The sequence below is a fragment of the Emericellopsis atlantica genome (genome assembly GCF_019669845.1).
Source record: "Emericellopsis atlantica unplaced genomic scaffold F5Z01scaffold_13, whole genome shotgun sequence".
Taxonomy (NCBI): Eukaryota; Fungi; Ascomycota; class Sordariomycetes; order Hypocreales; family Bionectriaceae; genus Emericellopsis; species Emericellopsis atlantica.
In genome coordinates, this window is record NW_025764715.1 from 600052 (window position 1) to 623297 (window position 23246).

The 23246-nt window shown below is 55.3% G+C and overlaps 10 protein-coding genes across 10 annotated transcripts; 6 read left to right on the top strand and 4 right to left on the bottom strand.

Annotated features, from left to right (window-relative positions):
- Positions 1 to 330: 330 nt before the first annotated feature.
- Positions 331 to 1368, top strand: F5Z01DRAFT_750369 (uncharacterized protein; the record flags this gene model as incomplete). Its single annotated transcript, XM_046267019.1, has 1 exon — positions 331 to 1368. The coding sequence occupies one exon, from the start codon at positions 331 to 333 to the stop codon at positions 1366 to 1368; it is 1038 nt and encodes a 345-aa protein (XP_046118409.1).
- A 5352-nt stretch (positions 1369 to 6720) lies between these two features.
- On the bottom strand, positions 6721 to 8082 carry F5Z01DRAFT_636561 (uncharacterized protein; the record flags this gene model as incomplete). Its single annotated transcript, XM_046262220.1, has 1 exon — positions 6721 to 8082. One exon carries the CDS (start codon positions 8080 to 8082, stop codon positions 6721 to 6723), a length of 1362 nt encoding a protein of 453 aa, XP_046118410.1.
- A 799-nt stretch (positions 8083 to 8881) lies between these two features.
- F5Z01DRAFT_655427 (uncharacterized protein) lies at positions 8882 to 9754 on the top strand. The gene has a single exon (XM_046263507.1). It carries the CDS (start codon positions 9132 to 9134, stop codon positions 9678 to 9680), a length of 549 nt encoding a protein of 182 aa, XP_046118411.1. The 5' UTR covers positions 8882 to 9131; the 3' UTR covers positions 9681 to 9754.
- Positions 9755 to 9824: 70 nt separating this feature from the next.
- On the bottom strand, positions 9825 to 10961 carry F5Z01DRAFT_108017 (ras-related GTPase, Rho2 subfamily). Its single transcript, XM_046257376.1, has 5 exons — positions 10741 to 10961; positions 10609 to 10687; positions 10552 to 10557; positions 10308 to 10499; positions 9825 to 10260 (listed from the first exon to the last, which is right to left on the bottom strand). The coding sequence occupies exons 1-5, from the start codon at positions 10773 to 10775 to the stop codon at positions 9970 to 9972; spliced, it is 603 nt and encodes a 200-aa protein (XP_046118412.1). The 5' UTR covers positions 10776 to 10961; the 3' UTR covers positions 9825 to 9969.
- A 1610-nt stretch (positions 10962 to 12571) lies between these two features.
- Positions 12572 to 16479, top strand: F5Z01DRAFT_108002 (salt tolerance down-regulator-domain-containing protein). Its single transcript, XM_046257375.1, has one exon. The coding sequence runs from the start codon at positions 12639 to 12641 to the stop codon at positions 16242 to 16244; it is 3606 nt and encodes a 1201-aa protein (XP_046118413.1). The 5' UTR covers positions 12572 to 12638; the 3' UTR covers positions 16245 to 16479.
- F5Z01DRAFT_108086 (uncharacterized protein) lies at positions 16480 to 17714 on the bottom strand. The gene has a single exon (XM_046257377.1). The coding sequence runs from the start codon at positions 17549 to 17551 to the stop codon at positions 16715 to 16717; it is 837 nt and encodes a 278-aa protein (XP_046118414.1). The 5' UTR covers positions 17552 to 17714; the 3' UTR covers positions 16480 to 16714.
- A 758-nt stretch (positions 17715 to 18472) lies between these two features.
- On the top strand, positions 18473 to 18895 carry F5Z01DRAFT_636566 (uncharacterized protein; the record flags this gene model as incomplete). Its single annotated transcript, XM_046262221.1, has 2 exons — positions 18473 to 18706; positions 18758 to 18895. The coding sequence occupies 2 exons, from the start codon at positions 18473 to 18475 to the stop codon at positions 18893 to 18895; spliced, it is 372 nt and encodes a 123-aa protein (XP_046118415.1).
- A 99-nt stretch (positions 18896 to 18994) lies between these two features.
- F5Z01DRAFT_108125 (uncharacterized protein) lies at positions 18995 to 19806 on the top strand. Its single transcript, XM_046257378.1, has 2 exons — positions 18995 to 19107; positions 19160 to 19806. Exons 1-2 carry the CDS (start codon positions 19094 to 19096, stop codon positions 19767 to 19769), a joined length of 624 nt encoding a protein of 207 aa, XP_046118416.1. The 5' UTR covers positions 18995 to 19093; the 3' UTR covers positions 19770 to 19806.
- A 910-nt stretch (positions 19807 to 20716) lies between these two features.
- On the top strand, positions 20717 to 21716 carry F5Z01DRAFT_108555 (uncharacterized protein). Its single transcript, XM_046257382.1, has one exon. It carries the CDS (start codon positions 20919 to 20921, stop codon positions 21468 to 21470), a length of 552 nt encoding a protein of 183 aa, XP_046118417.1. The 5' UTR covers positions 20717 to 20918; the 3' UTR covers positions 21471 to 21716.
- F5Z01DRAFT_622262 (FAS1 domain-containing protein) lies at positions 21515 to 22885 on the bottom strand (the record flags this gene model as incomplete). The annotated part of the gene is made up of 3 exons (XM_046261252.1): positions 21515 to 21845; positions 21903 to 22354; positions 22418 to 22885. The coding sequence occupies 3 exons, from the start codon at positions 22883 to 22885 to the stop codon at positions 21515 to 21517; spliced, it is 1251 nt and encodes a 416-aa protein (XP_046118418.1).
- Between the last annotated feature and the right edge of the window lie 361 nt (positions 22886 to 23246).

Genomic DNA, 23246 nt, shown 5'->3' on the forward strand with positions numbered 1-23246 from the left:
TTGTCCGTCTGAACCCCAGGTCCAATAGAGGAGCGCCTCGCATAGGTCGAGAGAGTATGGACCGTGCAAATACTCATCATCTCCTGACAGCCTGCTGAGATATTTTTTCTCCTTTCTCTTCTTAGATACACCAACCTCCTGAAGAACCATACTCTGCAAAGAACGTGTTTCTATTTTCTCTCTCCTCTCCAGGCACTTCATCAAAGACTTCAAGACTGATCACACACTTCTTCTCCGAATCTTTCTCACAGCTGCATTGGCTCTATCAACTAGCTACCCACCGAGTCAGGCTTCTCTACTTGTGCAGAGCACGAACAAAAGCCAACCAACATGTGCAACGAACAGCAAGACAATGGCGAGAATGGTGAGATGCCTAACCGCTTGACGCAACTTCCTCCCCAAGCTCGCCGTGCTGCGCAGACGCAGACTGGACCTCTCTTTCGCCACACCATCGAATGGTACGAGGTACCCTCCTACGAAGACCACCCCTCGCTATCTCCCGCCCGTGTCTTTGGTGCCTCGGACACACTATACGATAGCTTGAACATTCCCGTCCTGGCGCGCGGCGGCTTCCTCGTCACTCTGCCCATGCAGGCCTTGTGTGCCTACGCATGGTGGAGGAACTTCTTCACGAACCTGCGAGCGTGCAACTACTGCATGTCACTGTTCATGGATCCCATTCTCCTCGGTCTTGTTCTGGAAATGACTGTTCACCCCTGGACTGTCACTGGCTACGAAGCCAACCTCACCCTCGGTCTCATCATTGGTGCTACGGATCTCGCTGTGTTTCTCGACATGATCCCCGTCGCCGAGCACCTCTCCCGTCTCTTCTCCCGGTTCATCGGCATCCGCATCTTTGCCCGCGATCCGTGGCACTCCTCTGTCTCGCTGGATTGGATCATGTACCGTTCCGAAGAACTCGCCGGCGCCTTTGAATACCTCCTCCGCCACGCCAATCCCCCAACACTACGGTACAACGCCCACGCCGTGCAGATCTTGAACCTGTACTGGACCATCATCCCCCAGGAGTACTGGCCCATGACCACGGCCCACTTCTCGGAGGACCTGGCTGACGGACTGGATGGACACGCGGCGAACGCCCTGCAGGATTCAGAGAACTGGTTCGTGAGCGAGGTCGATCATGTCGTGGGCACCATGCTGGCGGGTGATGTCGCGATCAACCCGGAGTACCCTCGTGAGGGACCTCTGGTCATTTGGACGCGGCCGGTTCCCGAGGCGACAGCGGCTGTTGAGTTGGCGCTGCGTGCGATTGCTCGTCGTTGGTTTCGGGACTGGATGGTGCGTTGTGTTCTGGTTTACATCGCTTGGGTCGAAAGCTTCGGACTGGCGGTGGCCGATTTGGAATAGGGGGCGTTTTGTTTGTTGTTTGGTGCGGGAGGCGTTGAGTGTTTGTTCTCGCGCAAACAGGGGCTGAGGTTTGGACTTGATTTGAGGAAAGGTGTGGTGTTTTTCGAGTAGGTACCTGAGGAACTAGTAAGGTACCTTAATTGAGATCGTGGTTTTGCACGTCGTGGTTGCTCTTGATTCTTTTTTTCTGGATGACGCCGTGGTGTTTGAAGAAAGACCTACCTACGTCTTGTGTCAATACGTGATCCGCGTCCAAAGTCAATATGTTCCCGATCATTGGGAGGCTTTACTCACCCTCTCATTGCCCACATCAAAGTGCTCCAATCCTCTTTGCTATTTGCACTTCTCCGTGCTGCCCAACGACCTTTTCTATCGGTTCCAGAATGAAGAGAACGGACTGCATAAAGGACTGGACTTGCTATTCACTATTAGGTTTCTAGTCGGCGAGTGCCAGTGTACTGACGCCAGTACTACTACAGATGGTAGGCGGAGAGCTCCAGACTGCTGGTACTGGTCAAAGGCCCGAGGATTAACCCACACAGTCTCTCTTGGGGAAGACACTGGAAAACAGAACGAAGCAGCCAGGATCTTTGAGTGAGAAGCACATTTGGTAATTTCAAGTCCTTCCTACGGGCACATTGCTAGCAAATGTCTGTTCAATACACGCAAGCTGACTTACCTACCTAGGGATTCCTGGCAAACGACGAGCAAGCAACGATCAATGTTCCGACAAGGAGCTCGGGCTCCAAGCTCGCGAGCTACAAGAACCAAAATAAACCCCAACAGGCTTTGACTCCGGCTCGCCTCGGTCTATAACAGCCCCAGCGCGGAAGGGATTGTGACATCCAAGAGCTGGAAAGGCTAGACGTACTAGACCATCATCGGCGATTCAAGGGCGAGAGATGTCTCGACAACCGAATCAACCTCCTGCACGCAGAGAACACCATGATATCGAAAACAAGCTCGATTTTATCGAAAGGTCGATTGCAGAAGCAAGGTCTTACGATGATTTTGTCCTCAAGATTCTGAAGTACCCGGCGCCGTACAGCACCCGAACCACCAGCGCTGGAATTCACCACGGTAGACTGGGCTCTTATTAGCCTTGCCATAATCCTGTTTCCGTTACGGGATCCCCGAAACCGTTTTTACGTACCTCCCGAGTGGTTTCCTAAATCTATCGACGCCGTGGCTATATCATTAGCCCTGGTAAGGGCTTGGACATGCATCAAATTCGAGGGGCCGTATCTCTATATGAGCTCCAGCAAGAAATGTCTGGTGAGAAGAATATCAAGCATGCTCTTACAGACACTATCGGCTGTAAGTATGGCTGGCTCGGGGACAGAGCTCATGTTCCGTCAGGAAGCCGGCTCTCGTCTCTTGATAAGCCAGGGAGGAGGCCGCCAGCTATCTTTCCTCTCGTGGACACGCACATTGTTCTTGAGACATACAGGTTCTACCCTCAACAAGCTTTCTCAACTACTACCAGTACGCGCAACAACAGAACATGGGGGACTTCAGATAGGGAAGCATGTAGAACTTGTTAAACAAGAAAATCCGTCAAGGATACCCGTGGGCAACTCTTCGGTAACTATGGTAGACACCAAAAACACAGCGGCGTTCTCTTTACTTTTGACGTCTCCTGGTTTATCGTGGTTCAGCTCGTGGCTGAGTATTGACTCTTGCCAGATGGGGCATATTGCACGTGTAGTGGTCACTGAAGTAGCCATGGGAGAAGTTTTCATATCGTGACGACTCTGCTTTCATTCTTCACCAAGTGGAAAGCTATTTATACTGGCGGAAGAAGTATTTTCCCCGCGCAGTGTCTTGACAATTCACAGCGAGAACAGGTGGTCCCAGTCCAGGCGAACGCCCTGCGTCGCCACGCAAGGCAGACCGTTCTCACGGGGCCAGCCCCAGCGAGTCTCGGTCTTCGTGCCGAGAGTACGCTCGACATGGACCCCGTATTCGATGCGAGGGCCCGGGGCGGAGCCAGCCTGGCGAGCCTGGCGAGCCTCAGGGGTCGCCTCAAGCAGGACGGACCTACTTGGGTTAGCTATGTTGAAACAGAAGTAGATATATAGTTCAAGGAGGCTTACATGTCCGAGCCCGTGGCGGCGGAGGGGGCGGGCGAACGGGGAGCCTCGACCGTCAGCACCTCGAACTTGACGGTGACAACGAGAGGAGTGGTGGTAGCCGGGGCAGGGGCGGCCTTGGAGGGGAGAGAAATGGGGCAGGGGCCGTGAGCAGACATTGTTGATGTTGTTGTTGCTGCTGCTGCTGGTGTAGTAGTTGTTGTTGTTGTTGCTGATGCTGATGCTGATGCTGATGCTGATGCTGATGCTGATGCTGATGCTGATGCTGATGCTCAAGGGGTTGACGGAAGAGGTGATGGTTATGGTGAGGGATTTGGATATGTAGCAGTGCGGTCGTCAACAAGTAGGAGAAAGAAAAGGTGAAAGACAAAACAATGTGGGCATGCTGTAGGCCTCCTTATGACACTCATTTCAAGTTCAACTCATCTTTCGCCGTCTTGGACAAAGCGATTCGATAAGATTCCGGCTGGAAAAGCTCAACAAAAGCTTTTCCAGGCACCAGTCCGTCCTGCCCCCAGTGGCTTGCTCTTAGGACTTGTGTTATTTCACATGGAGAAGCTTTTCCCTTTTTTTCACCTCCAGGACATTGGGCTTTCTGAGTCTCGTTGACGGGCTAGGCTGTTGAAGTGCCATTCAGACCTCCTCTACAACGCCCTCATGGGTCCAAGTCTGAAGCGGGAGGGTCTTCTCGCTACGGCTTGGATGGATAACTTTCGACGTAAAGAGGACGAGGCCATGAATGCGACGGTGTGGATTAGTTTTATCGAGAAGAAAGAGTTCTTGCGCGAGGTACTGTTAATGCTGAGCATGATGAATCTAGGCTTTCTATATCAAATGCACGACAAATTGGAATGTTTCTTCGCGAACATTCTCTGGATCCCACTTATGAGCGTAGAAGATGACGAGGTCCTTCATCGCTTCGGACAGTAGCTTGTTTTGAGCTTCAGCCTTGAACTCATACACTCATACTGGGGATTATTCTTTAGATCGGGCAGCATGTACTCTGCGATCCCCTTTGCCGTTGCGAAACCGTTGCGAAAGTCTCGAAGCTACCCCAATGCCTCGGAAAATCGCGCGAGCTGTTCGTGTTCTGTTGGAATAGATATGTCTTCCTCAAGACGTGGGCAATGTTTCGTAATGCTAGGACGCCTGTCCTGGTTGGCTTTCACTTAGGAAACAGGCGATGTACGTTGCTCCATCACTTTCAGTCCTCACAACATATTATCCAGAATTTCCACAAAGAGCCTAAAGATTCCTTGTCCAAAGCAAACAAGAGATTATGAAAGTAGATGTACGGGCATGCCTTGGAAGCTTGGGTAGAGTGTCGACAACTTCGTGAGGGTGAGGGAGTATGAATGCAAAGCGTGCTTTTGAAAAGATCCTGCCACCAACATTAGCTCCTGAGATCATGCGGGACATTTGGAATACTCACAGAAAGCATATCGGACCAGCAACGGCCGCAGAAGTGCGCAATCTTTGCGAAGACGTCTTTGATGGGTTTTGCCAGCATTGGAGTCCTGTTGAAAGAGCTACATCCGTCGAGGCAGCGTTCCCTGCTATGATCAGCGTCGTGTATGCCCTACATTTCCACATTTTGGCAAAAGCATTCATGGTATCCTCGTACCTTTCTTTGGAAACGACGGTTCCTTAAGTGAGCTGCCTATCGGATATTGGCAACGAGCTCTGTTGTTTCGACGTCGAAGGCCGTGGCAAAAGGATGGACATTCTACATGACACAGTGAGTTGCTGTAGATCTTCTTCCTTAATCAGTTTTGTCGGCGTTGGAGGATAAATTCCATACCGCAGAGCTGACATAGCTTTTTGGTGTGGTCTTGTTGGAGGAAACTCGGTCAGCAAATGCAATCGTCGATGTTCTCACAGCTTGTTCTTATGGTGTCCAACGCGTCAGAGTTTGTGGTGAAAAGTTGGCGGGAACGCTGGAAGTGGACTGAGCCACGAAATTATTCGATCGGTGGGGGAGTTCTGCCTTGATGGGAGAGTTGGACACTTGGTCAGGTACAGGCCAAGCAGTGATCTCATGATCTCAGGGGCAGGCCGCAGACTGAAGGATAGACATGCGATGGCATGTACCAAGGATAACAAGTTTCTTTGGAGTGAAGGGTGTTTGGCATGGAATACCGCGCCTATGGAGCTTTTCCACAATGTTTGGCAAGCTGCCTGTACATGTAGGCCATGGGTGGGGTCTCAAGTTTGTTAGGGACTCAGGCTGGCTGCTGATAGGGGTCAACCTCTCCGCTGATTGTGGAATTTTCCAGACCACATCACACTTCCTTCATCTTCCTTGGACCTTTGTCTTGGAGTCCCTGCTCAAACAAGGCTGAGACTCTTCTCTTCAGGGGCCTTTGCCTTCCATACGACGACCAGCTCCCAAGTCGCAGCCACAGCCAGCTCACGAGCCGCCCAGAACGGGAAGATTCCAAGGCCAATCAACCGAGATCTGTTAACTTCAATACAACGAAGTCTTGAGCCTTGTTCAGCTCTTAGAACGATGCTTCATGTTACTTCTGTACTGAGTTTCCAATAACCTCCAGGTCAGCCTGAAGAGCGTCGTGACCTCCAGAAGCTCGTCTGCGATGGGCAACCCCGGTCAGCAACTATTCAATGCCCTCTCAAGTTACACGACTTTGAAGCCATCATAGGTTTGTTCTTCCTGTTCTCTGCAGGGAGGCAAGGCAAATCCGTGTTCTCAGGTAACACAATCATTTGTGTACTTGCCCCTTTTTCCACGCACCTTGACTAACGATTGACAGTTCCGCTTCTTCCGAAGGGCCTGAAACCACGAGCCCGTAAAACAATACAGCATTCGACCCACTAAAACGACAACGACTTACAGAAAAAGTCTGGGCTTGATCGAATCCCATTTTGCTCAATAATACAGCTGGCCTCCTCCCTGCTCGTAGTCTTATCAGTTGGCGATCGTCTCGAATTTATTGTAATAAAAGCATTCCAAGCATGTGGACCGTTGAACAAGGTGTATTGATGCAATCCATCTGGGTATGATTGAGGCAGCGCTGCGGTCTTTGCTGTCGATCATGGGCTTTGCCTGCCTCGTGAGGGCACCTGATCAACTGGCAGACTTGCTCCCGTTGTCTGGTTCAGCTTTCATTGTAGACATGGAGTATACAAAGTGCTCATTTAAGAAGCTATCATTCTGGAAGACCCAACACACTTGAATCGGTAAACTATAGATTGCAAAGACTGTGCGCCATCTCGCCTACTCGACCCACTGTCCAATGGCCTAGTCCCAAAGATTAGGGGCCAAAGTGAATACTATATCATTGGCGACCTTTCCGACAATCTTGGCACCCTCGACAGCTATACACATGCCTTCGCCCGCTACTTCGCCCGCCCGTACGGCCTTGTCGAGCGCGGATGCAAACTGATCCCACGCAGGATTGATCGTGGGGCGCACAAAGCCCACTGTCTCGAACAGATGCGTCTGGCTTAGGAGACCACGCAAGACGGGCGCTGCGTTTGGATACTTTGCCTCAAATGCGTACGTCTCCTGCAGGAGCTGACTTCGACCAGCGCTGTCCGGGACAGTCCAGTCGGAACGGATCGCCTGCGTCTCTTCGCTGGCTACCATCTCGTCGTATTCCCTCTCTGGTGATTCAGAGACGTGAACTGCGTCATAGAAGGGGGGGTCCAATGGCGTCTCGGGCTGTGGGCCCAATGGTCGCCATGATGCGCAGGTCAACGGTTTGCGCTGTTGATCAGGTCCAGCTTTATCTGAATGCACACTGTCGTTCATCGGGTTTTCAACCAGATCCCAATCCTCTTCATCACTCAAAGTGCTGTCTGCAGAGCTTGAATCTTTGAGAGAGATCTCGAAAAGGTGGCTTTGGCGCGCGAGTTGAGGTCTTCCGACTGTGCTGGGGGAGTGGTGCTGGCGATCGGAAGGGGTGGACGGTCGATGATTGTGGCGACAGGCAACGGGAACAGACGGCTGCCACAAAGGCGAAGATATCGAGCTTTGTGGCGATGCAGAGCGTGAGTCTGCGGAGTCTGCTGCGCTCGGTGAGCCTCCTTGAGCTGGGTTGCGGTAAAGGCGGCTTTTGAGTTGTGGAATGAAGCTCTGAGCCTGCTTGTAGTCGCTTGCATGTTGTCCTTTTTCATGCAGCCAGCGTTGAATTCTCGTTGATTCAACGGAATCACCAGTAGCACCATGTGCGTGGTTGCGATGGTGTCTTTGCTGTCGTTCCTTCGACGCATCGCTTCCGCCAATGTCTCCTACTACCAAACACATCTTTCCCTCTTTTGGGTTTGAGGGAACACCCGGAAGTTTGGAAGTCCCTTGGACTTTTGTCTTGTCAAAGACCGCATCAGCAGTCGGCTGCATCAGCCTCTTGGCACCCAGAGTCCGCTTTGATGGCCCGGGACTAGGATCCATGAGCGCTCTGTCGTGTTCAGCATGATCGTCGGTGGTGCTGCGCATGGCGACAGCGTTGTTTTCGCACTCGTGATGACCAAATTTGAGGATATCTGAGCCATCGAACAGTGCTTGCAAGCCCTCGCGGTCTTCGTCGCTCCATGCAAAGCGGTCGCTGCGGGTACAGCTACCAGGGCGATCGCGGCCAATGTCACTAGGTTTTGGCGCCATTTTCTCTTCTCAATCTGATGATAGAATGTCTAGATTGATAAGTTGCTCTCGAACTGGGGGGAATCAGCTCTGGGGTCGAGTTTGCTCGGAGAGCCTGGTATCAGCAATCAATGGCGTTCAACGCTTTTTAAATCCTGATAATGGGCTGCAAAAAGCCCATCAAACGCTTTGTGGTAAAAATACAAGCAAATAAAAGGATTTGGCAGCCTTTGATGAAGCAAAGGTTTGCAGAAAGCACTGTAAGTTACTCAACGGAGATGCTATGGTGGGATTGTTTAATGAAGAAGGAGGAAGGAAATCAAGTCCGTCCTTCTGGACCCTTGAGAATACTAATAGCCCATTTTTTCCAGCTTCTAAGGAAGGTTAATCAAACTTGTGAGATCCTGTGGCTAAGTGTACCTTGTGTTGTCGTGGCTTCTCGGTGAGTTCGGCCGGGTTGGTACTAGGCTCGAGAGCCCGAGGGTTATTCAGACGCTCTCGTACTGAAAACATCGCGATTGTGGCTTATAAACTTTTCTAATCGATACAATAGACAAAGCCTGAAGTGAAAGTGGTCTGGCAACCCGCAACATCTTTTGGGACTTGAAACCTAGAGGGCCTAGGCAGTCGAAGCCATACGCACGACAATGATGGCCTCACACAAAACAAGAGGTGACAGTCACCAGCCGCAGAAGCTTGTCTTCGAAAACTTGCTGTTCCGTGAGTCTTGGGTCTGATAGTGGGTGCTAAGTACATGCGATTGTTTGACGCTGAAATCCCAAGTGTTTACCGGCGTTGCCAGTTGTAGTGCAACCGAGACACGTGACCTTGTCCTTCAGATACGTACCTCGAGGTAACTTACCCCTGATGGCTGATCGCTGCACCAGCCACAGTTAGCGCCACAGTATCTCGCAGTAGGCTCACCAGCCACATCTGAAATCTGCGACGCGCTCGCAACTCCCAAATTTATCCTGATCCATCTCGAGCAGGTGGAATTATCACAACCGCCTCTTGCCAGCCGCCGGCGGCCTTCTCCCTCTTCAAGAGCAACAACAGTCGTCACTGCGATCATGGCCTTTCCTCCCGCCTTCCGATGGCTGCCCAGCCGCGCGACAGTCCTCCCCAAGACGACCTCGCTAGCCGAAAGCTTTACCCGACTATTCAGCACATCGCCCATGGCGGCCCTCAAATCGGCCAACCCGGACAAGGCCAATAAGCGCAAGAAGAAGGGCGGCCCGCAACGCTCCGAGCATTTCATCAAAGTGCGCACCCTCCGTCAGAACATGTTCCCTCCACCACCGGCCCCCCTACGAATGGCCCGTCTACGACACCTGCGTCACTGGACGATCCACCGTGCGTGGCTCCTCTTCAGGCGCCAGCAGCGCGAAGCTATGGAGAAGGAGCGCGCGAGGATGCAGGCGGGCATGTACAATGCCTGCGAAGAGTTGAGAACGGTCAGCGGACCCGGCGAAGACAAGGGCGTGGGCTATCTCTACCGCGTCGCCATGGAGAAGAAGGGCGTTTGGGGCAAAGATGCAGTACCCATCGAGTACGCGCGGTACCAGACCGATTACCCCGGAGCAACGCCTTGGAATCACGACTGGAAGAGGCAAACCTAGGCCTAGGTCCCGGCGGATCATGTACATCTGTATCAGTAGCATGTAAAGCGGCGTTAAAACAAGACTTGATCATTACTACCCAAGAGTACCCTTCTCGCTTTTTTTCCAGGCCACCCACCGCATTCAGAGTAGCGCCAGCCCATGTCCAACCCCCTACCCAGCACTCGTATTAGTACAATTATGACAGGTGAGAAGCGATGATGAAAGAACGCTTGCAAGCAAATTGGAAATGACGGCGATGTAAATGGCCGCTGGTAGCAAATGGCGATATATAGTCCGTGAGCACCTTTCATAGAATCACGCAGCATCCAGTGCTCTCTCCCTTTTCAAACGTCAACAGCGCGGCGCGGGTGGCTGCTTCGAACACGTCGTCCACACCCTCGCCGCTCAAGCTAGAGCATTCGAGATACCGTTTGGCATTGATCTCGCGGGCCGCCGCCTCGCCGTCGTGTGGTGTGACGAAGCGCATCGACTTCTTGCGCATCTCCTCGATCATGACTGGGTCCTCGCGGAGGTCTTTCTTCAAGCCCACGAGGATGACGGGAACGTCTGCGCACAGTCGATTGGCCTCTTCCACCCACTAGATTCCTGTCAGCACGTATCTTTGGACAGAATTGGCTCACGTACCTTGTGTTTCACGTTATCTAGCGAATCGGGTGACTCGATTGAGAAGCCTATTAAGATGACGTGGGCTTTCGAATAGGCCAGCGGCCGTAGACGCTCGTAATCCTCTTGCCCAGCGGTATCCCAGAGGGCAAGCTGTACCGATTTGCCATCGACTCGGCAGTCTGTCACATAGTTCTCGAATACGGTCGGGATCTGATCCGTGTCAGTTGGTGGCTTGGCATTTGGAAAAGCCTCGGGTGCTCACATAGTGCTATCAAGGTCAGCCGCCTTTCGAATCCCCATTGTCCAGGAGAGTACCTACTGTTGGGAAATATCCAAGTGTGAAGACGCTGAGGAGACTGGTCTTGCCACACGCTCCGTCGCCGATAATGACCAACTTCCTGTGCAAGGCGGGTCAGCTCATTCCATCCGTGGCGCGACGGTTCGCCCATACCTGCGGATCACGTTCTGCGGATTTGCGGACGACATGGCGGCTATACAAAAGCAAAGACGATGGGCTCGACAGGCAAGATGGTAAGGTTGTCCCAGCGTAGAGGACCTCGAAAGCGACCGTGTCGCTGTGCCAAGCTTTGCCCCGTCGTCGTATGGACCCGGTCGATGTTCTGTTGCGTTTCGAGGGACTGGTCGTTGTAGCGATGGGCGATTCAGGGGGGGGAGGTCGTTGGAAGAGGAAACCTGGCAAGGTTGGCCGTCGAAATACGAAGTGTCAGACTCGGTCCAGCGTCCAGTCGTGAGGCGTAGGCTGTTTTTTTCCGGGGTCCGCGGTGGCAGGACTGCGCGCTGTGATACGAGGGGACAGAGCAAGGCTTAGGACTTGGAACGGTGACGATGAAAGGCGTCCTACGGTTTGGCCGTGACTCGACAGATGCGGAACGCTCGTGAATGTTTTATGGTCGAATGGACGGGGAGGACTGGATTGGATTGAAGCTGGGGGGCTTTGCTCCTTGGTCGGCCCCCCGTCCACTTGTTAGTGGACGCACGTTGTTGCAGGGGGCTGTGCTGCGAGCCTGCGATGCACCGGGGGGGGGGCACCACTAACAAAGGGTCACAGTCGCACGGCGTGCGGATCAGACACGCTTTGCATCGACCAGAGTCTGGGATTGACGATTGCTTGTAGGCTAGTAAACCTAGGCGCTCTGAGAATACTAACTTGACCAGCCATTGGGTTTTAGCGGCCATCTGCTCTATTATAGTTTCGTTGGCTGAATTGTTGATGATCGACAATCAGGGCACCAGACGGTGAGGGTGTGCCTGGCTGCCTCCCAGATGCCCCAAGATGGCCGATTGCACGTATCACAAGGAAGCGACTACGTAGGTACCTGTATGGGATTCCTCTCTCCTAGGTATCTATAGTCTGGACCGAGAAATGTTGACGACGTGGTTTTCTATTCTTGGTAGCAGACTTGGCCGTTCCTAGTTGCGGTAATGGCTCAAAGTCTATATTGTTCTTTTCGTTCGACGTCGTTCGAAATGGCTTGGGCCATTCACGGCTTGTGAATGATATTCCGCGGGCCTTGTTCAGCCATAACCCTTTGACGACGATAATGATGACGACCAGCACCGGCGCCTGGTCTAGTCAATTATGTTGTGCAACGGCGGCGTGACCGCAATGTCCTACATAACTCTGCAAAATGCGGTAACGACTCAATCGTCCATCAAGGTGCGATGCTTCACGACACCAACAGACATACACAGCTCGCACATTGACAGGACTTCACATTTTCTAAAGACAGGATTGGTCCATGAAACTGTTCAAATATTTCAAACTCGACAAATGCAGGCATGAGTATGACTACCTTATTCGAGGGCATTCAAAACATGATTGTCAGTCACATCCTAGGGTAGGTGATTTCGCACTCCCAGAATAGGTCCCGCCTTCCGCTGCTGTCCTTGCTTAGTCTTGTCACGTGCCCATGCACAAAGCCCCACTCCTTCCTCCCCCCACTGGACGTGCCTGCCTGATGTACCATCACTGCACAGGAACACGCAAAGTGACTTCCATCACCTTCCAGGCCGTCAATCTCAATCCCAGCTGGCGACATCGCCAACACAACCCTTGCACCAGTGTTACTACCACCACCGACCCCGACGACACGGCAGCAATATCATACACGAGTGAACCTATCAAGCTCAGGCATTCCATTATCAGCACGGAGCGACGAAGTCCCCAGCAGCCCTCCGACTGGAGCCACCCCCTCCCTCCTCTCGACTGGCGTCATTCGTGAGTGCCCTCAGCCTCGCCTCCCTTGTACCTCGCTGCGTTGCCTCTGGTGTCTGACCGCTCGCAGAACCCTCCCTATGCCACCGACTGTCCGCTTTTCGTGATCTACGATGCCGGCCAACCACCAGAAAACGGCACACCAGGCGCCGGCATCGCCTCGAAACACGGCAAAGTATACCAATAAGGACGGCTCCAAGTTCATCACCGTGCCTAAGACGGCTGCCTCTGAGTCTTCACAGCCCTCCACGCCGACCGCACCGAGATCCGACGATGCGCCGCTCGGGGCACCGCCCGACGTGAATGCGACAGCAGCAGCACCTGCTGCTCCGACAGTCAACCGCAAGAAGCAAAAGCGACGGGCGAAAATGGCCGCGAAGGCTGCAGCCGAGCAGGCGTCCAACGGGACAGCCTCTCCAGCACCCGCGCCGCCCGCGACCCCAGCCATGAAGGCTGGCTCTGCCGACTACTACGACGAGGCCCCAAGCGACGAAGATGATGATGACGATGACGAGTTGGAGCAAGAGCTGACGAATGGGGACCAAAATCATCATACTAGTAGTGGCAAAAAGAGCAAGAAGAAGAAAAAGAAGGGCAACGCCTCGGTGCAGCCCTCGATAAGCCCGCCGCCACAGACGCTGGAAGAGCGCGCGTCCGGCATCTCTAGGGATAAGATCTGGAGCACCAACAGCCAAGAAGAGCGAGAGAGAATCAAACAATTCTGGCTTGGACTCGGCGAAGAGGATCGTAAATCACTCGTCAAGGTGGAGAAGGATGCTGTGCTCAAGAAGATGAAGGAACAGCAACGGCACACGTGCAACTGTCACACCTGCGGGCGGAAGCGCAATGCCATTGAAGAGGAGCTGGAAGGGCTGTACGACGCGTATTATCTCGAGTTGGAGCAGTTTGCCAACCGCGGAGACGGCACGTCCATGTCTGCGATTCCTGGCGACTACTTTCGAGCCGGTCTCCCTCCACCTAGGCCGCCCCCGCCAGCGCGTGGGCGCATAGTCGAGCATGTGGGTGACGATGACGACGAGTTGGAGGAGGAATACGAGGAAGAGGATGAGCCCTACGGTGAAGAGGACGGATTGGAAGATGACGTCTATAGCGAGGACGAAACCTTCGAGGACGACCAGCATCCCCACCACGGGCATCATGGGCATCACGGACATCATCATCACCACCACCACCACGGCCACGACCATCACTACTACTCCCCGCACGATCATCGCGACAATACAGACTTTTTGACCTTTGGTAACAGCCTGCAAGTCAAGGGTACGGCCCTCCTTGAAACTTTTCTCCGCAGATGTGGTAACATGGACATAGGCGGCATTCTCACCGTGGCGGATGACCTGCTTAAGAACGATGGCAAGCGGTTCATTGAGATGATGGAGCAGCTCGCTGAGCGTCGTATGAAGCGGGAGGAGGACGCTGAACTGCACTACTCCTCCCGCGCATACGGCGGTCACGCGCCAGCTCCTGCCGCCAACGGTGCTTCCTACTCAGCTCCCCCTCACGGTCACGCACCGCCTCCGCCTCCGCCGCCGCCTCACGATGACGAGTACGACGACGATGAGGAAGAGGACGAGGAGGAGTACGAGGACTCTAATGAAGAGGAGTACGAGGAAGAAGAGGTATACTCGAACCCGTCCGTGATGCCGCATGGCAAGTCCCATACTGAGTGCTGCTGTCAGGATCCAATGACGGAGGAGCAACGCATGGAGGAAGGCCGACGCATGTTTCAGATCTTTGCTGCTCGTATGTTTGAGCAGCGGGTTCTGTCCGCATACAAGGAAAAGGTCGCAAAGGAACGGCAAGCCAAGCTGCTCGAAGAGCTCGAGGAGGAGAACCGCAAGGAGGACGAGGCAAAAGCACGCAAAGCTAAGGCTGCCGCCAAGAAGAAGGAGAAGGCTGCCGAGAAGAAAAAGCAGGCTGCCGAGGAGAAGGCGCGCAAGGAGGCTGAGAAGGCTGCTGAAGAAGCTGCGCGACTCGAGGCCGAGCAGAGACGCATCACCGAACAGCGGCAACGAGCCGAGGAGAAGCGAAAGCAGAAGGAAGCGCAGAAGAAGGCGGAGGAAGAAGCTCGGCTGAAGAAGGAGGCCGAGCGGCAGCGGAAACTCCACGAGCAACGCGAACGACAGGCTGAGCAGGAGCGCAAAGCCCGTGAGGCCAAAGAACGTGAACGCAAGCTAAAGGAGGAGCAGAAGCTGAAGGAGAAAGAAGCACGGGAGCAACGGGAACGTGAGGCCATTGAGCGCAAGGAGAAGCAAGAGCGCGACAAGCGGGAGAAGGAAGCCCGCTCCGCCAAGGCTTTGAAAGAAGCGCAGGAGGCCAAGGAGGCTCGAGGCAGGGCCAAGGAGGAGCGGGCCAAAGAAGAGCAGGCGTCGAAAGCGCAAGCGCAAGCCCAGGCACAAGCGCAATCGCAAGCCCAGGCTCAGCCGCAGGCACAAGCACGTCAGCAGTCCATCGTTCTCCCTCAGCACGGCTCGAACCCAGCCAACTATGCGTCACCCAAAGTTCCCGTGGCGACCCCCGTCATCCCGAACAAGGTTCCGGCGGCAGTTCGACCACGGACATTGTCACAGCAGCAACACGACGCGCTCGGCCAGAGTGCGTCGACCTCGCACTCCAGCCAGGAGGCGTCGCCGCATCCCGAGTCTCAGTCCAGCCCTAGGCCTATTGGGCCGCCGCAGCGGAAAGAGAGCGGCAGCCTGACGGGTTCGTATCCGCACACGCCTGTCCAAATGCCCCCTATAGGCATGGCACCGCCACCGGGGCTGTCGCATCACGGACCGCCGCCCCCAGGGTTTATGATGCCTTCGGCACCGCCCGGGTTCCGGCCTCCCATGCCTCCTCCTGGCTTCAACGGACCTGCTGGTCGCGTATTTTCCCCGGTTCCCATGCCGCCGCCAGGGTTCGGCCCGGGGCCGGCTGATCAATTTGCGCCGCCCCCTACGCACCATCGTCAAGGATCCGCCAGTTTCGACGTCCCCCTAACGCCTGCGCAACCCATTGGACGTCCTACCCCCATTGGTCGACCTGGTAGTATCACTCGATCCACAAAGGAGCAGGTGAAAGAGTTGGAGCAGTTGGGCAGTCGCGCTCTGCTAGAGGACGAAGACGACCTTGAATCCGCGACTCCGGGTCCGGAAGGCAGCTTGCGGACGCGACCACCGGGCCCCCAGCCAATGGGATTTGCTGGACAAAGCCCCTTTGCTGACCAAGGCTTCAACTTGGCTCACAATCCCTGGGGTCCCTCACCAGTCAGCGCCGCTAGCAATCCCTTTGGAGGCCCGGCCGGTCTATGGAGCTCGCCCGTCGTGCCCAATGCCTTTGGCATGGGATCTCCAGCGCCCATGTTTGGCCATGCACGGCCGCCACCGTCCGGCCCAATAGCGTTGAGGTCCATGGTGTGCCAGACGTGCCGCGAGCTCGTTAGCCACGGGCAAAGTGACGCGGAGGGCTTCATCGAGCTACCTGTTTTGCTGGGGCTGATCGAGGACCGGTACGGGAAGCCCGAGTACGACTTGGCGGGGCTGCTTGACACGGAGGGCAACGCTAGCAATGGCGGTGGCTCATTTGAGACCAAGCAAGTACGCGGTACGGAATCAGTTCGCTGGGTACCGGACGATCACTTTGCGCGGTCGCCACGCAGCGCCGGACAAATTGGGAACCCGTTGGGCGGGATGAGTGCGTCTGTGCGGAGCCAGTAGGGACCTCCTTCGCGCCAGCCGTCGGGAAGAGGCGATTTTCTTAAACCCGTCCCCAATGTTTTCATGGCAGCCATTGTGGACCAGTGGGCAGTAAGGGAGGAGAGGGAAGAACTGTGACGCGTGTTGTGCTGTGGTGAGACAGACATGGCCGGTCATGGTGTGTGAGACTTGTCAGACGTGCAGCGTCTGTGCGAATAGACTTTGTTCGATTATGCTTTGCAAAAAATCCCTGTTCCTTGATGCTACCCCTCTAAAATATCACAAGTACACATGCCTGCCTGCCTAAGTAGTAGTAGTAATTCAACAGTTCGTCACGAGAATGTGGCGAAGAAAACAAAAACGCCCGTGCCCGTGGTCGGTCCTCGGCTCCTCCATCCACCCCATTCCGTTTTCCTTCTGGCGTCTCTCAGCATGGCCGGCGTAGTAGTGAGCCAACTGCCTCACCCCAAGTCTCCTCCCGGCGGCTGCACCTAAGAACGGTTCCGGTCAGCAAAGGGGTCGGTGCTGCCGGTGCTGGCGTCCCGCGCACGCTGCTGGGCCATGAGGGGCGCACGCTGCTCGCGGGCCTCGTCGGCCTTCTTCTTCTTGGTGGCGGCGCGGACGAGGGCCGTGGCCTCGGCCTTGGCGAGCAGACGCTTCTGCTCCTTGCGGTCCTTGCAGCACAAAAAGGTCAGGGTGCCGACGCCGCTGATGGCGAGGACGCCAAAGACAATGGCGATGACGATGCCGGCGGCGTCGAGCGAGTTCTTCAGGTCCATGCACACAGTGTCGCCCGACTTGTCGAGCGAGCAGGTCTTGTCCGCGGCGCAGACGGAGGTGGTGGTGGTGATGGTGGAGCAGTCCGTCTCGGTCTCGACGCCGCCGTTTGTCACGGTCTGGCACTCCTTTGTCTTTGTGTCCTTGACAGTGAAGCAATCCTCGCCGCTCATGGCGGAGCGAGGGAAGAGCGTGGGGACGGAGGTGCCGGCGAGATAGGCGGCGTCGGCGTCGCGTGGTGCGAAGGTGACGGCGGGCTCGTCGACGGCAGCCCTCTTGCGGCGCAGGTCGGCGTTGGTAGGGAAGAGTAGGGCGCACTCCTTGGCGAGAATGTCGGCCTGCTGGTGGGCGTCTGCGCAGCCGGCGGCGAGGAGGCAGTCGGAGACCTCGTCAATCTCGGCGGCCCTGGGCAGGGACTGCAGACAGGATGTGAGGTAGGCCTGGTCGGGGCAGTTGGCGCGTTGGGCGAGCGCGGCCGCGTTAGAGGAGAGGCATGGCTGGGGCACGGAGACGGCCAGGGCGCCGGTGGAGAGGAGAGGGAGGAGGCGCATGGTGAAGGCGGCGAGTCGAGCGGTGTCGGAAGGGCGTGATGGAGAGAATGGAGCCAGAAGTGACGACGATGGGTTTATTGAAAGAAAAAGGAGGATGGATGGTGATGGTTGTTTCGGCACGGGCCCTTTTTTTTCCCTGTGTCAGCTTGGGCTCTTCGTTTGGAGGTGGTGGACCCCTGAGCTTGCGACTCAGTGAGGCGCGGCAATGCAGGCTGCAGAGGGCGCTGGTAGGGTGCTGTTAGCTGGATGGCTGTGCGGCCGCGGGCTGTGCTAACAGCGGACCGTCTATTTTTGGCGCCAGTGATCGACTGCAGGTTTTTGAACGTGATGCAAGTGTTTGTGCAATGTCTGTACGTACTTTGCAAGAATGCTTCAAGATCACAAGTTCTAACGCTTCATCTGGGAACCTTTATCCACGAATTTTCGGTGCCTGCTTAATGCTGACGCGCATGGAGAAATGATGGCGAGGTGAGACTGGTCTTCTGCCGGCTCCACTTCCTGCTGGCTCGCTCAACTTGTTTCGTGCCGTTTCTGGCCGTCAGCGGTGGCGGAGCTTTCTGCTGTGTTGCTGCCGGCCATGTACTTACATGAATAGCAACTAGAAATCGATGCTTGCCAATGGCAGCGTATCGTGTAGGATCCTAGATTCAGTCGCCATAGGTGACCAGCTCGCAAGTGCCTTCTGCTCAAGTGGCTGGGGCTGTGGCTTGTTCAGCTACTGTCCTGGAAACACCACCAAGGAGCGATCGGCAAGTGGGCAAACCAAGATCTGAAAGTACATACCAAGTTACGATCTAGGATGGCACTTATGCAGAGGATCTTCTATCAAACCCCTCTCGTACCAACAAGCCTTCCGGTCTTGTGCAGCGTGAACGCCTGCCCATCCCTAGATTCCAAAAGTGCACGTGCGACGACGTCATCATGGTCACCTCGAAGAAGATGCCCTTAAACTCCTACTCAAGCCCGACCTTGCTTCTACTTTCCTGTCTTATCATCCTCCTCGTTGCATACCTCTTCACCAAGAACACATACACTACTAGCTCCGTCAACATGCCTCTCGTCACCGGCCAGTCCACCAACCCCTCCAACCCTACCGAGGAGTGGCAGAACAAGCTTGTCGGCAAGACCCTCCACGACCAGGAGTCGGGAGCCACAGTGAGCATGACTTGAAAGTAAACAATGTCCGCAACCGTGCTAACCAGTCAGACATTTTGCAAGAAAGACCTTCCAGAGGGATGCCGCGTCATCAAGCCAGGCACCATGGTCACCAAGGACTTTAAGGAGGACCGCCTGAACGTGCACCTCGACGACGAAGGCATCGTCACCCATGTTCTGCACGGTTAATAAGTCTGTACTGTCCGATATGTAAACGATAATAATGCAAGCTCATGATCAATTGTCACATTCACAGTTAACATTGCATGACGTGCCATCCACCAAAATCTGTTAAGGCGCGAGCTACCCCGCCAAATCGCGGGGCATATCCTGATTCTTCGCCCCCCACCATCATCAACGCGTCTTCATCATCCCCAGCCGCCCATCATGTTCAAGAAAGAGTAAGGCCCTCCTGAGCTTACCCTTCCGGCCTGCATACACTGACACGCGTAGCCTCCAACCCGGGACGAAATCCAAGCTCAAGTCCTCGGTCCAGCGATCCCTCCGAGGCGCCCTCCTGTCCACCTACCCGCTCCTCACACCTTACATCGACGATGTGCTCCCGAAAAAGGGCTCGCTCGAGTCCATGAAGCTACCCGACCGCAACACGCTGTACATCCTCGACGGTACGACGCCGCTCTTCTACCAGCAAGATGGGCCCGGGGGCCCTGTCATCCCGCACTTGCGACTCGTGCACCGATACCCGCAGTGCTTCCCGACGATTCGCATAGACCGCGGCGCGATCCGGTTCGTACTCAGCGGCGCGACGCTCATGGCACCCGGCCTGACGTCCAAGGGGGGTCGGTTGCCCGCCGACGACGCGGATCCCGAGGATTTGCCCGAGGGCGAGGAGATGGAGCAGGAGGTGGATGAGGAAGGGCGGTGGAGTCGCGAGCTGAAGCAGGGTGAGCCGGTGGTCATCATGGCCGAGGGCAAGACGGAGGCGTGCGCCGTGGGTACGCTGGCCGTGGGGACCAAGGAGGTCAAGGCTAAGGGAAAGGGGCCTGTGGTGGAGGATGCGCACTTTCTCGGCGATGGACTCTGGAGGATTGCTGTGGATTGAGTGCACCAAAGTCTGATCCGGTACCAAACGAGGATAGATTGCTTTCCGTCAAGTTGAAAGCCTGGAATGCGGTCTCATCCCTGTAAGGAGCACAAATCAGCCTTGTTGTCATGCACAGGGTAGGAAAACTCAAAGTCAATGGCAACGATCTTGTTACCGACAAGTAGAAAGTTATGAAGCCTCGGATCCCCATGAACGACCCCCTTCAGTGAGTAGGTTGCACATGTCATTGATCTCCTCACCAAAATTGGGTTGGGCAAAAGCTGCTAGCTGGGAAGGCAGGCTAAGGTAGAAGGCCCCTCGAACTACATGTAGTCACGGGAGTAGAAGTGAGCTACGTCTGGCTTGTGGAGAAAAAGGGGCAGTCCTGAGAGTGAACAAGGGCGTATCTGCTGGACTTGAATAGCTTCCGTATAGTCTCTCAAGCTTCCAAACAGCGCTCTCTAAAGGCTGGCTATCAGTCAAAGACAAAGAGGGTTGATATCTGGTCACTACGTTCATCCGCCTCATTCGCTAGCAGGGCACGTCTCGAGTTCCAGTCAGTATGCAGTAGCTACTTCAGCCAATGAAGCTAATTCTTTTTCCCCGTGCTACTACAATCAAGGGGAAAGAAGATGCTTTTTCAACCGGTGAAGCAATGTGCGTTCACCCGTGCTATTTGTAGCAATGATTGTTTTGTTGTCATAAGGTATAGGGGGGATCCCCTGTTCGGACGGACAATTGCCAAAATTAGGTGACAGAGTCAACTGGCGAGGGGCAAGAAGACACAGCCAACAGTTTTGTCAGCGTGCGAGGCCGTGCAGGACGTGTATCTCTACTGTAGGACCGCCTATTCTAAGGCTCTCGAAGCACATGTGGCATAGGTTAGTCTAAATGCGCTATGTCGCGCACAGTCTCATGAGACAAGGGATCGTGTAGCTATCCTAGTCGTAAATACGTCTCTCTCTGAATAACTCTAATAATGGGCCCTCTAGCATGAAGCACTTGTGGTCTATGCAGTCGTCGTAGTAGACTGTAGATCTATAAGTGACGTCGGGGCTCGGCAGTCGGGACTCGGGAGATCTCCACCTACATTTTCACAGCGACGACAATTCACTCCTCGCTTCGTGTTCTCACATCAACACTCACACCTCACACACCACACTCACCATGGCCGCCGACGACATCTCCATATCCTTCCCGCCCGCGTCGTCGGCCACAGACACCTCCCTCACGACGACGCTCGCCTCGATCGTCAACACGTCCTACGCCACCGCCGAAGCCGGCATCTGGACACCTGGCCACGAGCGGACCAACCCCGACGACATCGCCTCGCTCATCCAAAAGGCCCAGCTCGCCGTCGTATACGACCATGCCCGCTCCAAACAACCCATCGGCTGTCTCGTGTACAAGCTCATCTCCCCTGCCCTGTCCAACTTTGGCATGCTGGCGCTCGACCAAGCATACCGGAGCACGGGGATTGGTAGGCGCATGGTGGTCTTTGTCGAAGAGGAGAGTCGACGACGCGGATGTGAGAATTGCTCATGCGAATTACTAATGCCTACCGAGTTTACGCACGAGTACAAGGAGAGGACGCAAAAGTGGTATGAGAAGATGGGCTATTCCGTTGTGAAAGTGGGCGACTTTGCAACAGAGTATCCCGCATTTATTAAGTATCTAGCTGGCCCTGTGGAATACCGCATATTTGAAAAGACATTATGAAAACCTCGACGTACATTCTTACAATGGCAAGACGCCAAGAGAGATTAGATCATCAGCATGGAGACCAGCATGGCGCCGGCGAGGACACCGCCCGTCATCATCTTGACGGCGCCGCTGTCCGTGGGGACGGACGAGGGCTCGCCAGTGCTGTCACCGCCCATGTCGGAGGTCATGGTAGCCTCCATGTCGCCGTCGGCAGCGACGGCGGCGTAGGTCTGCAGCAGCTCGGGGGTGGTGTAGGACATCTCGGGGGTGGTGGTCGAGAAGGGGAGCATGGAGACGGGGGTAGCGTTCTCAAAGGCGACACGGTCGCTGGCGTCCGCCTCGGGCATAATGTCCGCCCTGTCAAAGGGAGCATCGGCAGGGTTGAGGACACTGCGGCGGGTTAGCTGTTGTGGCACAATGGTGAAAGGAGAAAAAAAAAGGACATACCCATCGATGATGTGCGCCACACCGTTGGCCAGGAGCACGTTGGGGAAGACGATCTTGGCGTCATTGACCCAGGCGCTGCCGTCGTCGGCCACGGTAAAGGTTAGGTCGGCGCCCTGGTAGCTGGGCAGGCTGACGTTGCCGAGAGCGGTGGAGAAGACGACATTGTCGGCGACGAGGTGGTAGGTCAGGACATCCTGGAGGGTCTTGAGGTCGGCACCTTCGAGGACGGAGCCAATGGCCGCAAAGGCGGCGTCGTTGGGGACGAAGATGGTAAAGTCGGAGATGCTCATCTTGTCGCTGTCGTCGCCAAAGTTGACGGGCAGGTCGGCGGTGGCCAGGGCGGCGTTGAAGTTGAGGAGGCCATCGCGGCGGGTGTAGTCCACCAGGGTGGGGGAGAAGGCAATGGGCTTGTCAATCTTGTGGACGATGACGCTGTCGCCGACCATGATGTCCTAGAGAGATGTGTGTCAGTGGTGGTTGTTCTTGGTCCAGATGAGATCAGGAGAGTGGCTTACCGCTTCGGTCACCGTGGAGAGGGTCAGATCGCCCGAGATGACGACAACGTTGTCACCGTCCAGGACGACGCCGCTGTACTGGCCGCCGGTGAAGTTGCTGAAGGGCATGCCGTCGCTCACGTAGCTATCGTCGAGCAGGGACTGGATCCAGACGGGTGTCTCCATGACAGCGTCGGCTGGGTACTGACCCTGGTAGACGTGGTTGGACAGCAGCGCGCTGATGGCGGTCGTGTCGTTGTTGGCAATGGCCTGGCCAATGGCGCTGTCCTCGGGCACGGAGTCAAAGGCATCATTGGTGGGTGCGAAGATGGTGATGTTGGTCGCGGAGGAGAGAGCATCGACAAGGTCGGGCAGGCCCTGGAGGACCGAGAGCAGCGTCGAGAGGTCATCCTGGGACGCGAGGGTTGAGGCCAGGTCGGACTGCGCGGCGGCAGCAGCCACCAAGGAGGCAAGAGTGAGCAGACGCATCTTGATGTGAGATGGATGTGAGTGACACGGGGAGCAGGCTGAGTATGAGCGAGGCTGGTGTCGTGGGGGGGTATGCTTGAGGTCAGTAAAGGCTGTGGCCTTGCGATGGACTTATATACCGGTCCTGGCGTCCATGGCAGACACACGCGCGTCTAATTAGACATCAACACACCATGGCATTCAGAGTGGTGATAGCTTCACATTGGCGCCAAGAACAATTCCAGAGTCATGGCATCATCGACTCGCCGTGTCCGCAGGCATTCGACGAGCCGCGTCCTGCCGTGCCAATTTCTCGAGGCACTCATTGTCGCAGGTACGGACTCGTTGGATGCAAGTGTCATGCTGCTTGGCATCTATCCCC